This window comes from Ambystoma mexicanum, chromosome 11 (genome assembly GCF_040938575.1).
Source record: "Ambystoma mexicanum isolate Mex_15411 chromosome 11, UKY_AmexF1_1, whole genome shotgun sequence".
NCBI lineage: Eukaryota > Metazoa > Chordata > Amphibia > Caudata > Ambystomatidae > Ambystoma > Ambystoma mexicanum.
In genome coordinates this window covers 247,279,309-247,296,928 of record NC_090934.1, presented here as the reverse complement: position 1 = coordinate 247,296,928, position 17,620 = coordinate 247,279,309, and the positions used below count along the sequence as shown (strand labels likewise).

Sequence of the window (17,620 nt, the reverse complement as noted above, 5' to 3'; positions counted from 1 at the left end):
TAAACCCATTTCACCGCAAATATAGGTGGGGAGACCCCCTGCCCCATATTTATTATCACCCTAAGCGACCTCCCTCATATATATTTGCAGCGAAATGCAGCATTTTAAATTCTGTATTTTGGGCTTTGGTATTTTCGGACACGCAGTAATGGGGTGATACCATGAATTATTGCTAATCAACAGGACCCAATGGGTTAACATTATTGCTCCAGCTCTATCCCTGTCACCTGCAGGGTTCTGCAGGGTGCAGGCTCCGTCACCATATCTGTTTAACGTATATATTCAACCGCTCATGGGGATTTTTTCAAAACTTAAGCTATACTAAGACGCGTACGTGGATGACACACAGATTTCTCTGCTTGCAACTAACTCTCTTCAGCCCATTGTGGACTGTGCACTGGAAGTTGGAAACTGGATGCAGGTGAATAAATTACATCCAAAACTGAGGTTATTCTTTTCGGCCCCAAAAACATCTTGAATACCCAATCTGAGTTGCCTCATTGCCCTTTGTTGTTTGATGTCCTGACCTCTTTTGCCAGTCAGGTAAGGAAACAGGCATGCATCTGGCAATGAAACCAGGACTTTGACAATCCTTTATGGTAAACAGTAAGACCATCTTCTCTCACCTACGCATTCTACAACCCATTCTTTCTTTTCTTCCCTAGTTAGAGCGACCTGCAGTGGTGGGTTCTCTGATTAACTCCAAATTGAACGTTTGCAACTCTTGGCCTCGATCTCAGCACTGCTTCAAAAAGCACACAATCCTGCTGTAAGGCTTCTCTTTCAAGTCTCTAAATTCTCATCCATTTCTCAATGCAGGAGGAATCTTCACTGGTTACCAACCCAACAAAGAATCACTTTTAAGATTATTTTCTTGTTTTTAAATACCTTATTGGACTTGACCCTGCTTACTGCGTGTCTAAACTAGTCCCAAATTGCCCGTCCCGCACCATGCACTCTTCTGACCAACATCGCCTAGCAATCACTGTCTCTCATTTTGTCCACAAAGGGGACAGGAAGTTTTGGAGCTCCCTTCCCATCAAACTCAGAACATTGAGTACTTATTTGGCTTCCAGAAAAAGCCTGAAAACCCATCTTTTTCAGTAAACTTCTATCTTCCATTCGTAAACTTCACATACTTGCACAATCTGCACCCAGAAGCAGATAATTTCTGCCCAGTTCTCTTCTCTTAGAAGATATGCATACAATACATAACCTAATCTAATCTAAAAGGTTTGTCTTTCTTAAGAGTGGCAACACCAGTAAATCCAAATCCAGTGGGGGAACAACCTGAAATACTGAGATTTAGATGAATGGTGAAAATGTTGGACAAAGTTCATTTAATCATGCTGCCTGTCTGATATCTTGTTTCACAGATCGTTCAGAAATGCCACGTCAGTCCTCTGAGCCACCTCCTGCAAGTATCCCAGAGGGCATGGGTATCCACCATCTCTCCACGTCCAGTGCCCCAAGTACTCTGGAGGCAGGCAACACTTCTTGGCTGCGTCCAGCTGCCAGTAGCCTCACGGACAGTCGGAGCGTGGCCTGCTGGGATGGTCCTGATGTTACAGCTGGTCTCCAGCGACGGGGATCAGAACCTGTGTCTCTTCAGCCTTACGGAAGCCCAGTGGACAAGCTGCAACCATCCCCTGCACTTTTCAGGTATGGGAGTATCTTGGAAAGAGAGGTTTGGGGTCTTGATGCACAGCAAGACATTATTGACATGTACCAACTATTCTTTAATGCCAAAGTTCTGTAGAGAGAGTCACACTTTTGTATGTCTTCAACACAAGGATAAAGGGCAATTGGCTGATGATTCAGTAACTTTAAGATGATCATCTATTGGTTTTCAGATTCTCTTGATCTTGACCTTGCAGTGTGCAAATAACCTATCCCCAGTGGTCATTTCCAGTTTTCTGTGAAGCTGATGAACACAAACCCATTCACCTGAAGGAACGGGCCATTGTCTTATTTGATTTGATTCAGGATATCAATGCTGGATCTTACCTTTTGTTGCATGCTATACATCATTTCCATTGTCAATATTGCATACTGAATAGAGCCCTAAACTGTGTCGTACCAATCACAGGGGTGGTGAGAGCTGTGAAAATATTACAGAGCTGCTTTACTAATGGATACTGAGAGAAATTTGAGATCAATTTGAGAATGCATACACAACTGACCTATGCCAAACGCTTTGTTGATCAAGAGATGATGCCAGATACAAAGCCATCAAGGTTCCTAGGGCCAATGCGTGAGAAGGCCATCCAGTCCTGTTTTTACTTATAAGTGGGGTCTTTTAATTTTCCTAAATTTCAAATGGATAAGAAAATAATACAAGTCCCAGAATACAAAGGGGGGAGGGATGCACTTGGCTGGCCTTCTCACAACTGACCACAGGCAACTTTAGATCTTGCAGATATCAAGTAAATGCAATATTTATTATAACAGAACATTATGGGATTAGGTTTGACTCAAGTAAAATGTGAGCAAAAATAATTGAACTTCCTTTCACGACCATAGTCCTCAGTCTTTCCACCCACGTGGCAGTGATCAACAGGTCACTTAGTCTCAACGGGTTTAAGTGCCCTGACCTTATTTTTTTGCTGTGATAGATTTCTTGTCAGGTTACCCCTTGACTGCTTCTTGTACTAGATGTCTTTGGTACCACAGCCACTAGTCATTGCATCATTAGGGCAGTGCCAGTCATTTCACTCTTTATGGTCATGGGTAGGGCTGCGTTGGGGTCAAGGGGTTTTTGTCCTTGACCCCTTCTTCGAGTATCTCTGATTGCCTAACTGCCATTCAATATTGGTGTGCTGCCAATGATCTTTGTCTGAATGCCAGCAAGACCGAGATCCTCCTCATTGGCACACCTTCACCATCCTTTCCCCTCACTCTCTAGGTGGCTTCCCTTGGCCCTCCTCCTACCCCCAGCTGCGAGGCTAAGAACCTCTGGATCATCTTTGACTCCACCTTTTCCTTCTCTGCCCACATTTCTGAGGTCTCTAAAAAGTCAAGCTTCCTACTGCACCTCCTCAGAGGTACTCTGCCTTTCCTGTCCCTCTCTTTAGCTTGGCCTATTGTAACAGCCTCTTTTTAAATCTACCTGCCTCTACTCTCCGCCCTCTGCAACTTATCCAGAACAGGACTGCAAGACTTGTCCTTGGCCTCAAGCCCTGGTATCGTATCTCTCCAGCTCTGAAAACTCTCCATTGACTCCCAGTGGATGCAAGGATTAAATTCAAAACCCTCTGCATTGTCCACAAGGCTTTCTGGGGCCTGGGTCCAAAATACCTTCAGCTATGCCTCCGCAAATACCTCCCCTCTCTCGAGCTCTTCGCTCCTCTATCTATAACTCCCTCAGGGTCAGTCGTTTTTCAAAGAAACGAGTTGGGGGTAGATCTCTGTCTTTGGCTGGGGCCTCCCTCTGGAACAGCCTCCCTGCACTTGTGTACGAGCGCGATAGAAATAAATTATCAATATCAATTATTGGAGCCTGGCTTGGCTTAGCCTCATCCACCTAGTTTGGCATCACTTAAGAAATGTTGATCCATGTCAAACTCCTCTCCTTAAATCTCTTCCGTTCCATCCTTGGATTCTTTTGCTTTCCCCCTATGTCAAATTGTCTCCCCAGAATTTCTTCTTGATGTTACGGAACAATCTACTCTGTGTCTTTTCACTCCACACCCTCCTCCTAATGTCCTTCCATATCTCAATAGTCTTCTCTGCTATGCACTTCCATAATGCACTTCCTGCCACCTCCTCACCACTCCTTTGTTCTTGTTACCTCCATCTAGTCCCCCTCGTTGTTTTCTCCATCTCCTCTTTCCGTTCCTTTCCTCAATGGTATTCTCTCTGCCTCCTCTACCACATCCTCCTCTGAGCTATTTAGTCAAATCTTCCTCTCCACAGTGTACTCACCACCACTGTGGCTCCTCTATTCTCCCCTCCTCCTTAATATCTTTTCTCCTCACCACTGCCACGTGCACTATATCACTTTATTCACCTCCAAATCCCAACTCCCACACTTAACATGCCTTTTTGTCCTCTTTTATAGTCAAGTGGGTTGGCTGCCCATTGACTTGTCATATGTGAGCTTCCTATTTGCTCAGCTTGGGAAGGATATCCAAAACCACAGCTGCATTTGTTTGATGTGTGCACGCTAGTGTGGGTCCATGGCCTTGGCTTTAACCACTGCGGCTACCATCTTGTATTTGCTTTGTGGCTGTACACGGACGTGGCCATTCAGAGGCTCTTGCTTTAGTGTGCAGATGCTTGGCTTGTTGCCATTTCCAAATTCTGTCTGATGCTTCAAGGGCACCCGCATTTGAGACAAAATGACCACTGTGCATGAGCGTAGGGTCCGCAAGTGATGTCTGTGAATAAAATAGGTGCTGATGTTAACAATGTCCAGGCCATGATGGTCTGTGGTATATGCTGAACACTTGCTGCTGGCACAATTTGGGGACTCTTTACCTTTATTTCATTTATTTATTTTATGTATTGGTAATTTGTAATGTGCCTATACACAAGTGTTTCGAGGCGCAGCAAGGCAAGGGAGGCAGGGGAACAGGTAGGAGAAAAGTAGCAATCCAAATAGGCCAGGCGACATGCAGATCATGCAAGTGTGGTAACGAGAAGTGCAAAGGGGAGGGGAGATGGGAAAGTGGAGGAACTGCGTGGAGGGCCCCATGAGAAGGACAGTACCAGGGGAGGGCCGGAGGACAGGGCTAGGGGAAGCAGAGGGTGAAGAGGGGGGTCCACAGATAAGCGCAGGTTAAGGGGGCTCCAGGGTGCAAGCTAGCCAGGCAAGTGTAGGTGGGGTACCGGGGAGGGCAGTGCAGGTTGAGTCTTGGGAGGGTGGGTTTTAGGGAGAACAAGTGCAGAGGTAGTCTGGCAGGGGTGCTGATGCTGTGTATGACTCTGAGTGAACCAGGCCACCAGTCTCAGGCAGAAAGGGGCATTAGCATGGAAGGGGAGGGGAAGGAAGAAGAGAAAAGGACTGTCTTGTGATGCTTCCAGATCTTAAGAAGATATGGCTCAAGTCTGCGAGGGACAGGGAGGCCATTCCAGAGGGAGGCACCTACTGAGGAGAGAGCTCTACCCCCAACTCTCTGCTTGGAAAAACCTGCAGAGTTAGAGCTAAACAAACAAAGGGCTCTATTAGGGAGAATTTGGGGAGAGAGAGTTGGATGTAGCAGGGTCCAAGGCCCCAGAAGCCTTGTGGATGATGCAGAGGGTCTTGAACTTGATCATAGCAGCAGCCGGGTGCAAGTGAAGAGATTTAAGGGCTGGAGCGATGCAGTCATAGGCTTGAGGCTAAGGATTATTCTCGCAATCCTATTCTGGATTAGTTAAAGGGGTCAAAAGGAGGAATTGGGTTGATTAAGAGGCTTTTGCAGTAGTCCAGCCTAGAGAGAATCCGAGCTCTGGAGACATTGAGTTTCTGGGGGTAGTTGAGGAAGGGGAGAATGCCTTTGAGGAGATGCTGCTGAAAGTGGGCCTTCTTGGCAAGGTCCGTGATGTGACAAGAGAAGGAGAGAGGAGTCGAAGATGATGCCAAGGTGTTTAACTTCACAGGGAGATGAGGGGCGAGGGCCCAAAGAGGGTGGCCAGATTGTGGGGGGAAAAGAGGGAACGGGTCCCAATGAGAAGGATCTCTGTCTTACTTGCATGAAGGTAGAGATCATTAATAGTATTCTATGCCTGAATAGCAGTCGAGCAGTCAGTAATGAGAGAGGAAGAAGAGGAGGTAGAGGAGGGTAGCTTGAAAGAGAGCACTTGCGTTTCAGAGTGGCCAGGTCGGAATCATACCAGAAGTTGCACTTGGAGGCAGGCTTTACTGGAATCCTCATGACGGGGGCCTGGATGTCCTGAGTATTGGAAATTGAGAATTAAAGATGGAAGAGGGCTATGTCGGAGTGTGAGGCAGAGGAAGGGCTAGGAGGTGAATGAAGGTGGCAGTAAAAGCGGCAGCTGACACACGTGTGCTGTAGCACTTTGAAGCATCCTCGATGCGCTAGATGGAATTACCAATTAACATCTCAGACCAAATAATTGGACAGACTCAAGAAAGATGGTAAAATACTGCTTTAATCTCAATGAAAGAAAGCAGGGAGTTGTACAGCTATCAAAATAGATGCTTGCATAATCACACTTCCTCTTGTGTATACAGAGTTGGCATTTACAAAACTGATTAACGGGAGGGATTGGTTAAGGGAAACATATCTACCTAGAGAATGTATACAGGTTAACATCTCATTGGCTGCCCCTTGTCTGTAGCACACACCCAGAGCAACTTCTACATACGTAGTATACTGGTTATAGCAGAGAATATGGAAGCAGATTGGTAACTGCAACATTGTATGTGAAAGTGCATGGCAGGCCCTATGATTGTTTGGCAACCCCATCTAACCTTGGACTTTCGGCTAGTTTAGCAGCATGTGAGTAGAAACGAACCATAGGTGCGTCAGATGCGTCAATTCTTTCTTGTTTTCCCAATTAGTCCATCATATGTCATCGGCCTGATCCTTAGCCCCAAGGCCTTCTGTTTGTAGTTGACCTCATAGTCTGCTCATTGTTCTGGAACATTGAGGGGGTATGAACAGACCACTATCTCCAGCTGGGTTTGAATGAATAGCCTTTGTTTTTGACTTCTGAGTCATGTGTAAGAGTACAACGATTTTGTCCATTTCAGCCTTTCATTTAGGACTATTTGATTTTATTAAACAGGGTGCCATTACCCTATCTGGCCTTTAGAGACTTGCTCACTCCACCTCACATAGGCATTTGCCCTTGTGATTATTCAGTACTTGGCACCTGCAAATTTCCTTGTCCCTCCTAATCTTAACAGAAATATGTCTTACGCATGTGATCTCCCTTTGTACCTTGCACCCATCTCTTGAAATAGCCTTCTTGATCCTTGGACAAGGTACTCCATTATTCTGCATGCGAAAGCACCTTCTTCATTAGTTCTTCAATTTGCAATCCTAGGCGCGTGTCTTTAAAGTAACAGGATTGATTCTTAACACAGGCCGTCGTCCATTTTCTTCCAATGGCCGTCCTAAACGTTGTATGTATACCTCTTTTCAGCAGGCTTCTATGTCTTTTCTACCTTGCATTATAGCGTATTTACAGTTATTGGTCAATACGTTATGGTACATGTTTCTCTTTGTGCTTCTGTTACATTGTCCATTTTAAGTATTTTCATATTGTTCATTTCAGCCTAGGCTCATACATCTCCTTTATGACATTATTCAGTCATCTTCAGACTTGGTTTAGAGTTCATCCATACTTCCCATAGCTGCATTCCGGGACTTTGGCAGTGAGCATCCTCTTGATAACTTCTTTCCACTGTCTCAACGTGAGGGTATCTTCTGAATGGCTGTCTGAATGCATATCGTCATTCATACAATCAACGCGGTATGGACACGTGGCATACATTTGTGCATGGGTTCGCAATTGTAGCTCTTCATCTGCTACTCTAATAAGATGGTGGTGAGGTTGTAGGGTCCAGAGGAGAGGCATCCACCTCCTCCTCTACACATGCTTCATCGTTCGAATGAAGGAGATGGAGACTGGCAGTACGGACAGAGGCTTGGCCGATGGATCAGGGAGGTCCAAGTAAGAGGACATGAGAGCATGATCAGACCAGGAGAGAGGAGTAACAAGAGGGTTGGAAATGGGGAGGTCTAAGGAGATGAGAGCATCCAAGGTGTGCCTGGCACAGTGCTTCCCAACCAGAGGAAGAATGGAGAGGGAAAGAGAGTCACAGAGGTTGCAGAAAAACCCAGAGAACGCATCCGGGGAGTCAAAGTGAATATTTAAGTCTCCAAGGAACAGTAGCTTGGAAGAGGAGGACAGGAGAGAAGAGGTGAGGTCAGACCAATCAGAGAGGAAATGGGAGACCTGGCCAGGTGTCCTATAGATGGTGGCCAAAGTCAGAGAGAGTCCAGAGGAGACGCCAAGCCGGTAGACAAGGCATTCGAAAGAGGTCTGAGTGGGTATGATAGTAGCAGGGCCCCACTCAGGGAATATGAAGGACACTGTGCCCTCATCTTTCCTGAGTGCTCCTGTTTGATGGGGTGCTCCTCACCCCATCAAACAGGACCTTCTTGTGTACATGTATGGGGTCTCGAGAAATCTTGGTAAAGGGTACTTTTGTCACTTCGCAGTACTTAAACATAGAAGGCTAGGGATGGACTGGGGAGCTTGAGGCATCCACCATTTACCTACTGTGGTGTGGTGATAGTCCTTGGCCCACATCACACCTCCAAGTAGCAGGTTTGCAAAATTCCTTTAAGGTTACATTGCTAAAGAGTACTAACTTGTCATTCTACGTATTGTGGAATAAGTAATTCGCCGACACTTTGGAATAGACTTCTGCAGTTTCTAGAAGCAAAATGGTTATCCATGTGAATATGCTAGGCTATGAGATGCTTCATGTTTAATACTGGAAACCCTATCAACCCAAGTTATGTAGTCTTTCTCGTGTCCTGATTACTGTTACTGTAGAGTATTATATTGTCAGCGTGGCCTCCTTATGTGCATAGGGTGGAACAATCTCCATTCTTGATTCTTCTACCCTACTCCAACATTCTCTGTCTTTATTTTACCTCCACTCAGCCCGGATGGCATCAAGTCATACCGCAGGACCAGCGGGAAGTCCTCCAACTCCAGCCTTTCCCCTCAAAGCCCCGGGAGCAGCGAAGACGTGCCCTTCAGCAGGATACCAACTCCAACCTCTGGAGCAGCCCTCTTTCCAAAGATGCTTATGCTGGTAATAACTGTTTAAGGACTCATATCTTGATCTGAAGCAATACCAGACTTGTGCCTTCTATGAAGGCTTGGGGGCCTAGTTTTAGGGATAGACCAGGTTGGAATACTGATCAACAGAACAAGGAGGGTATGCGGTTACTAATGCGCATGTGTGTTGGGGAAGTTAGGGTAAGAGGTGCATTATAATAACCTGGTAGAGGGGAAGTTAGGGTCACAGGTGCATTATAATAAACTGGCAGAGCCAGAGTGTATAGGACTCATGTAACAAAACTGGTGAACTGGATTCTGGAAGAGGTGATGAAAACAGTCCTTCATCTCTGCTGTGTTCTCCCTCTAGTGGAGGTGTCAATAATGTTTGATGAGTTTGGTGGGTTTTAAATTTGAAAGTACATCATTGGTTGATACTTCAGAGGTGTACAGTTCAAGGTAAGGAACCTCCCAGAGTGTTCATGAGGTCTCAGATTTGAGGTAGCCTTGAGATCTGCTCCCCTAACACTGCAAAAGCAGGACAGCAGCCTGGTCTTTGGATATCCCGAGAGTACGAATGCTCTCTGCATTTCTTCAATAACTCTCAGGCCAATCTGGTATTTTTACGGTCTGAAAAACCCTTCATAACCAACAATTTCCCTCCTGCACTTACAGGTAAAGGGGACGCTCCGCCAGAAGCGAGTTAAAGCTCTTGTGGACTCCAGGGCCAGCAAGGCTGGTGAGCTGAGGTTCTTGAAAGGTGACGTGATTGTAGTGACATCTGATGATGATCCCCTTTTATGGGTGAGTATTTCTTGGGTGTTCTTGAGATATTTAATGCTTCTGGTTTCCATAAGTTTTTGAAGTTCCTGGAATGGAGTACTTGAGATTCAAAATATAAATATGAAGCTTAGTGGCATTGTATGGAGGTCTTTTAATCTGTTATTCTACTTTTAAGCTCTTTTCTTCTGTTACAGAGCGGGTATGTCGAGGGCAATGGATCCAGGATGGGGACGTTTCCGGCTGGCTCGGTTCACCCTTTGCAGGATTGAGTGCTGCATCAAAGAGTACCTAGAATTGAGAAGAACACCTGTGCTGCTTCGGAGCTTCCTCTCATTCTGTCCCGGGACACCAAATCATGCAGGAGGACTGATCGAGCTCTCAGCAGTACCGGTGGGGTACCTTCCAGGGGTGAAAAGGGAGCAATCCTAAACAGTGATGGGACTAATATGGTCCCCCCGACCTCCTGCCATTTGTGGATAACCCAACACACAGACCTGTTCAATGTTGAGCTGCTAACCCTGCTGTTGGCTCCATTCCTGAGGAACAGAGAGTAGAACTTATAAGGGGGATCAAGCTGTCTGTACGGTAATCATGCAAGGATGTGCTACATTGTGATAACAGGCGAACATTTGAATGAACGGGATTGCATTTCAGTGTCCAAAGCCTCCCTCCAGTGTGCCTGAATTTCCTTTGGGGTGAGCAAGATCACCCTCCGTTGATGGAACCAGCCCAGCTCGGACTGAGAATGTGGCCCTCTAAATGAGACTCTATTCTGCGCAGGTGTGGGAGACTGCAATTCATTGTGGAAGCTGGCACTCCATGGAGTAAGACTGCCGTCCATTGTGGAAGACTGCCTGTGGGATTGACATGAACACCTTATTTTAGAAACGCTGCCCTCCAATCAGAGTATACTCCCATGGTCTGAGGCTGGCCTGCAGAGTTTGTCTGACTATGTCGTACGGTTGTCTTTTAAAAATATTACCCAGAAAAGAGACTGCTAAAAATAGTCTACTCATTTAAAAGTCAAACTTTTTATGTTTTTGTTATTGTATTTATGGGGGGAATGACCCTCCGCTCCTCCCTTTGCCACTTCATACCTTATTCTATCACTTATTTAACTTGGATTTTAAACAAGGTTTTCTTTCCGTTTCACAAATGTTTCCCTTCCCATATTTCCTTACTTACCTTTGTCATTTGTTTATTGAATTTTATATCTGAAAACATTTTGCTGTGCCGACTTTTGACCCGGTTGACCGAGAGCAGTCTCATTTTAGGTTGTGTATTGTTTGTATGTCTTCCATTGACCCTGGTAATGACTGACCTGAGATTGCACTCGGGGGTAGGAGTTAGCCGACTGTTGGATGTACTGGAGAGTTTTTGTCGGTGTGAGACCCCCACCTTTGACCTCCCACCCCCCCTTGGTGCAAGCTTGCCGTCCAGGGAGTGAGACCTCCCTCCAGAGTTTGGGGCTGTAGTCCCAAGGTTGGATATGCTCTCCAGTTAGTGAACTGGTTTTCTTGTAAGTGGTGACTATGACTTGACCTTGAAGTGGCGGACTTCCTACCAGTGAGCGGATCTTCTTCCAACCAGCCAAAATGCACTGTGTGTGACGTATGCTCATATACCTGTGTAGGATTATGCTGCACAAGACATGACACTTTCACAGGGGATATTCCTTCTGGTACTGCATGACCTGTTTGGTCTGTTGTCATGCCATGTGGACTTTGATATAAATATTCTGCCCGGCACACACAGCAGTGCTGTTGAAACATGGGTCACAATAGGACGTGCCCGGCATTGCCCTTTGTGGATCTTGACTTAGAAAAGGGGTCAGGTGACCCTCACAGATATGTGAATACCAATTCCACATAGGGTAGGGCTGCTAATAACTGTTAAGCGTATGGAGGCACAAAACGAAAGACTGAAAGGATGCGTTTCAAGATGTTCATGAATATATGGAAACCTGTCCTCTGGTGTACGCTCTTGAAACCTTCCGCTGTTCGTATGCATTTCCTTCCCTTGTTTTTGTCCGATGATCGCACCTTGATGTTGGAACATTTCAAAACCCTCGAACATCTCGAGAAAGCCTCTCTGAGAAAGGAATCCTGTTTGTTAACCATAGAAGTTTGCTTCCCCCCGCCCCACGCATGAGCTCTGGGAGTTACTCTGGTGACCATTTAATTCCCAAAAGCAGTGTGATTGCATGTGTGGACCACTGACCAGTTAGAGTGACTTTATCATTCTGCATAACGCTCTATCCCGTACATGTTGCATCCCAGAAAACATACACTTTCCCTAGGCTCAGATGAGAGAAGTTAAAACATTGGCCACATATATATATATCCGCAGCCGCAAATATGTTATTGTTCGTTTAATCTTGGTTGAAAAATTACTTGTAAAAATTTCCAAAACAGAAAGGAAAAAAAAAGTGCTGAAGATGTGTTGCTTTTTTAAACATACACAATATATTTGTGTGAAATAGGGAAATGGTTTTCTTTTTCAGTGAAGGTCCCACCCACTTCTGATATAAGTCATTTAGAACGCACCTGTACACAAGTGTTTTGAGGCACTACAAGACAAGGAAGGGAAGACAGAAGGAGGACAAACCAACGATCTTACTAGGCCTTGTGTCATTCAGATCGCGCATGTGCAGGGGGGTAGTTGGGGTGAAAGTCCCAGGAGAGGGGGGAAGGTCTGAGGGGAGAGTGCATAGGAATGTATACATGCGGCCATGAGGTGGCTCATAAGTGCAGGGAGTTGGGGGCACTGTTGGGTTGCAGGTACAGTCCCTAAGTGGCCAGGGCCCGTAGGCAGCGCATGGGCAACTGGTCGCAACGGAGCATGGTCCTGTAAGTTCAGTGGGTGGCTAGGTAACCAGTTTGTGCAGTAGATTGGGACATCAGCAAGGGAGAGAGAAAGCTGACGCTAAAAAGAAGGTCTTGAGTTGCTTCTGGAACCTTAGGTGGTCCTGCTGAAGTTTGAGAGAGGAAGGGAGGCTGTTCCAGAGGGAGGTCTCAGCCGAGGATAGGTATCTACCCCCCGCTCTGCCTGGAGAAGCGTCTGACCCTCAGAAGTGGACGACCGAAGGGTTCGAGAAGGAAGATGCTTAGAGAGAGAACGTTGGATGTAGTGTGGTCCGTGGCCCCAGAAAGCCTAGGGGACGATGCAGAGGGTCTTGCACTTGATCCTTGCATCCACGGAGAGTCAGTGGAGAGATTTCGGGGCCGGAGAGATACAATCCCTGGGCTTGAGGCCAAGGACAAGTCTTGCAGTCCTGTTCTGGATTAGTTGTAAAGGGCGAAGTGTAGAGGCAGGCAGATTTAGAAATCTTACTATTGATATAATTCCGAGACACGTAACTGTGCATTCCGTTAGGATCTCTGTGTGCTGGAGAGCTCTCCTCATTGGTGGACACCGAATGCTATCCAAGAAGCTTGTAGGCATTGTCACTGTAAGCGCCTTCTAATGCCCAGCACCGGCCAATCGTTCTGTGAACTGAGAAACTGTCTCTTAAGCAGATATGACCACACTTCCGTACTTCCTTCAGCAAGTAGAAGCCACCAATGGCCAATTTGTTCATGCACAATGGACCCATCGTAATGGGATCTATCCTGGTTGAATCTTTTGCAGTTTACTTTAATTTAAGAATAGAGATTGAATGGTTTCATTACTAGTAGAATAGTCACATTCAGGCGGGGTATGGCTAACCCAGGCACCAGAGTCTCAACTCTGCAATTACAACCGTCCATCAAAAGCACAATGCACAGGTGTGTGCATATCCAACAGAGTCTGGTTCCTGAGTGACACGATTGTGCCTCGTCGTGAGTGAAACAGTGAGGGGACCATGATTATTTGTTGGGTCCAAATAAAATTAAACAAACTGCAAATGGTCATGCTGCTACACTTTCAACCAAAAGGATCGAATTTACAGAGACTCTATCCAGGGTTTATGGACCCACGCATATACCCATCTAGTTTTATAGAGGGATGAGTGAATTGGCTAGAATCTGATCGAACACCCCCTGGAGCCTTTTGGACCTGAAACCCGAAATGAATTGAGTGATTCATGACCAAATACTTACTGGCTTAGATCGATGGTCGTGTTTTGTTTACCTTGCTCAAGTTTGTGCTCAATTTTTCTCTTTTTGTTTCTTTTATCCTTTTGAATGTAATTGAAACTAATTGTTTGTTTGTGGTTCGAACCGGTTCAAATATAGACCTGGATAATTTAAGGCTCTGATCGAGTCCCCTCCTGAGTCAACCTTGTAGAGGTTCAACAGATGCCAACAGAGTCACGCCATTATTGTAGTGAACGGAACTGCGATTTCCCCACACCTGCGGAAATATCACAGGATGGATTCGATGACCAGTCCACTAAAAAGCGATAAAGGTGTCCACTGAGTTTTAGGAACAATTGATGTGCAGTGACAGTAACCAAAACGAGACTACTGTTATTTATAATTGTGATATACAGTACATGGGTGCCCCTTATTGGAAAAATGATGAACCGCGCTGCTGAATTACAGAGCAGGTAATGTGCTCATTTGACAAAGTGGCCAAATCCTCCTTTGTCGTTCAGATGCTGGGCAGGTAGATTCCCCAGGCTGGTGCACTGGAGCATGCGTAGAAGGTACTGACAAAGGCCTGCGTTTTCCACACCCTTCAACATTTGCTTAAGCTCTCTGGGTGTGCATCCACCTGCCTCTAGTGTTTGCAATGATGGGTTATCACGCTGCGCTGCACATTGATCAGTGCGGTCATGCACAGGCTTTGATGCACACTTGAACTTCCAGTGTTTTTGTTGTCAATAGGAATTAAAGGGATGTAAGCTGGGTCTAGACTTGTTCATGCAACACCTGACCCAGGGTATACAATGCACATGTTAATAATTTCAAATAAAAACATATTTTTTTGCAGTTACAGGGATGTGTACGAGTTTGTTACATTCACACTTCTTTCTCTCCCTGCCATCTGCCCTCACTCCCCTTATGGCATACTCAGTCTATTCCCCTTGGTATTCAGTCTCGTATGCTCATACCTTTTTTTGTTCTTTTCCTCTTCTCTAACATTTTCTTTGTTAGCCTTTGCTTTCATCCTCTTTCATTTCCTCTGTCCCACCTCCTTTACTTACTCTACCCATTGCTGCAACCTTTCTTCACCCCTCTCTGCCATTCACAAGCCTGCTCTTCCTGTCTCTACCCCCTTTTCTCCCATATTCTCTCTGGCCTTTTCTCACTTTCTTTCCCTTTTCTTTTGCCTTTTGTTTTCCCGTACCTCTCTTTCTGCCATCTCTTCTTTCCTTTACCCATTTCTTTACTCACTCCCCCTTTTATCTTGTGTAATCCAGCCGTAAAGCCATCGAACCAATATAAAGATGCCCACCTTCGGTTGCAGGAGGCGTGGTCTTGTGACGATGGTTTGGAAAAGCGCGTATGCCATCACATTGACCAAGGCACCCAGTGTCCATCAGGAAAAGTACTTCCTTCTTGCCAATGTTCACTTTACAGTACTGAAGCCCGCCAAAGGCAAAACGAACAAAGAGCTCAAACCTGGTTTGGCGCGCAGAGTAAACACAAGAAAGACCTCACATACAGAAAATGGCGAAAAAAGAGGATCAGGGCCATTTTGACTAAATGGTCACCCATGGGTGCTATACTGCTGCTGGGGATTCAGCCTGCAGTAGAAAAGCACAATGGTAGGAAAACTAAACCACTGCCACCAGCCATTTAAATTATTGAGGGTAACATAAAAAATGTTACATGAGTAAGTAGGAAAAAGCAGCTAATAAGTAACCCCCCAGCACTCCACATAAGATGGGGTGTGCTGGACCTACAAAGAGAAAGGGTAGTAAAGTCAATTTTACTATTCTTGGGAACAGTAGTTCTCACAAGAAAAGGTATTTAAACCGTATGTGAAATCTAAAGGATTTCTCTGTGACACTACACTGAAGGTGCTGTGTGTCACCATACAAAAAGTAGATGCCTATGAAGTTTGTCAGACTCCAAAAACAAAGGAAACACATAATCTAAATCAGGTCAAAACACATGAGAGAGTGAGAACATGGGCTCACTCACTCCAGGGTTAAAATTAAAAAGTCCAGCTCAAGAGCTGGGGGTATCTAAGGTGGGAGGAATTAAGCACTAAAATGAAAATTCTAGCTAACACTTAAACCATTTCCTCGATCCACCCTCTCAGCATTCGAATGGTGCAGCAGGGTCTATTTTGGTTTGGGAAGCTGCATTCTCTTCCTCTGGAGCTCCTTCAACTGAGGTCTGCTCCTCCCTTTCTGAATCATCCTCATCTTCTGAGTAGACTGACGTCTCCCTTGTGTAGTCCTCGTCCTCGCTCCAAATCTGCAGCCCTCATGATCTGCCCTCGCCTGCTTTTCTGAGGAACCAGCTGTTCCTTTTTACTGTCCATCCCTCTCTTTCAGCTATCACCATGGACCCTTTTACGTGTGTGTTAGTCAGTGGCCGTGGGTCAAAAGGCGGGATGGCCTTGTGGGATTGTTTGATGCACCAAGACCTGGTCTCCTACCTCCAGATCTGCCACTCATGCCCTGTTCTTTATCAGTGATGCATGGTGATTGGTGATGCCCCCTGAGGATGGCTGGGTTAGGTGCCACATGTCTAAGCACAACTGTATTTGACCTCCCGGACCCCTTTTTGGTACAGGAACCACTGGGGAAACCCCTGGTGTTGGTCCTGAAGCTGGTTCAATTATGTCCGCCCCTGTGAGCACGATCAATTCCTTCTCTACGTGGTGTTGAATATTTAAGGGGATACCTCCTGAAGTGCTGTGCGACAGGTTTCACTGTAGGATCCATGTGTAGCCTTATTTTTCGTCCCTTGAGTTTCCTGATCTCTTTGAATAATCAAGGACAATTTGATGTAACCCTAGCTGCAGGCGAGATGTATTTTCTTGTCATGATCTGATAGAGTATATGAATTAGTCCCATTTGTACAGCTGACTTGAAACTCCGCACACATCCACTTGCAGATTTTGTTGCCAGGACGTGTACTCGTATGCGATCTTGCTTGTCATTGTGTCGGCAGAGAGTTTTGAATGCGCACAAACACAGGAGCGGTTCCTTAGCCCCATAGGCATAGATGGCCACTCGTGCTTCCTTCAGCCTCGGTTTACTCTTGAGTTTTTGATCTTCTGCTTCTGGCATGGCATTTATGGTTGCTCCAGAGTCAACAAGGAACTCAAACTCGTGACCTTGAACGGAGAGTGGCAGAGTAGGACGGTGTTCTGATGCAGTGGGATTCCCTAATGCATATAGGTACCCCCTTCTCCTCCTGTCCATGCTCAAGTGCGACTCAGACTCGCTTGTTGATGGTGTGTTTGTGTGAAGCCGGTGAATCCGCCTCCTGGCTTTTCGACGGCTACCCGGTGACAGTGAATGTTTTTCTCTTGTATATTGTCTATTTTGTAATGCCATCTTTCTGGGATCCTCGTTCGCTCTTCCCAATGATGTTGGGGCAGGACTTGTGTTGGTGCAGTCCTCGTTCTGATGAGCTGGCTCTAGCCGCCTTTGGATTGCGGCAAATGGTGCAAAAATAATCTACACCACTGCAGGTGGAGCATATTTGTCCAATGGCTGGGCACGACCCATCATGAGGGAGATCATACACACAACTAAAGCACTGCCGTTTCTCTTGACGGGTGTCTTGCGGGGCATCTCCTGACTCATTAGTTTGTTTATTGCTTCTTCCTTGATGGTTGGCGTTGAAATGTGAGATTTGTTTAGGGTTGATATTTGGAGGTCTAATGTCGATGTTAATGCCAGAAAGAGGATCACAGCTAGCGTGTGTGGTGCCTGTAGCAATTCCTTTTTTAGTGTTATGCACTCACACCCAGCAATTACCTGGGATTTGATGGCCTCTTCATTGTTATATAGGTGGTATTCACAGTCTTCGACTCTGGACCTGAGGTGTGTCACAAACTTGTCCATGCTTTCTCCTAGTAGTTGTTTTGTGGTGTGGAACACATGTCTTTCATAGTCAACATTTCTGTGTGTCACAAAATGTTCTTTTAATGTCTTCCTGAGGTCCTCATATGTGTATTCCACATCCTCTGGCAATTT

The 17,620-nt window shown here is 45.8% G+C and overlaps 1 protein-coding gene across 2 annotated transcripts in view; it reads left to right on the top strand.

The window, feature by feature from the left end:
• Positions 1–14,451, top strand: part of ASAP3 (ArfGAP with SH3 domain, ankyrin repeat and PH domain 3) — a 519,538-nt gene extending 505,087 nt beyond the window's left edge. For both annotated transcript variants that reach the window (XM_069622958.1, XM_069622959.1), the window contains 4 exons: positions 1,377–1,662; positions 8,629–8,782; positions 9,424–9,552; positions 9,726–14,451. In XM_069622958.1, coding sequence (XP_069479059.1) covers positions 1,377–1,662; positions 8,629–8,782; positions 9,424–9,552; positions 9,726–9,800 — 644 coding nt within the window. In that variant the 3' untranslated portion in view covers positions 9,801–14,451. The remainder of the gene's footprint in view (positions 1–1,376; positions 1,663–8,628; positions 8,783–9,423; positions 9,553–9,725) is intronic.
• Positions 14,452–17,620: the final 3,169 nt, after the last annotated feature.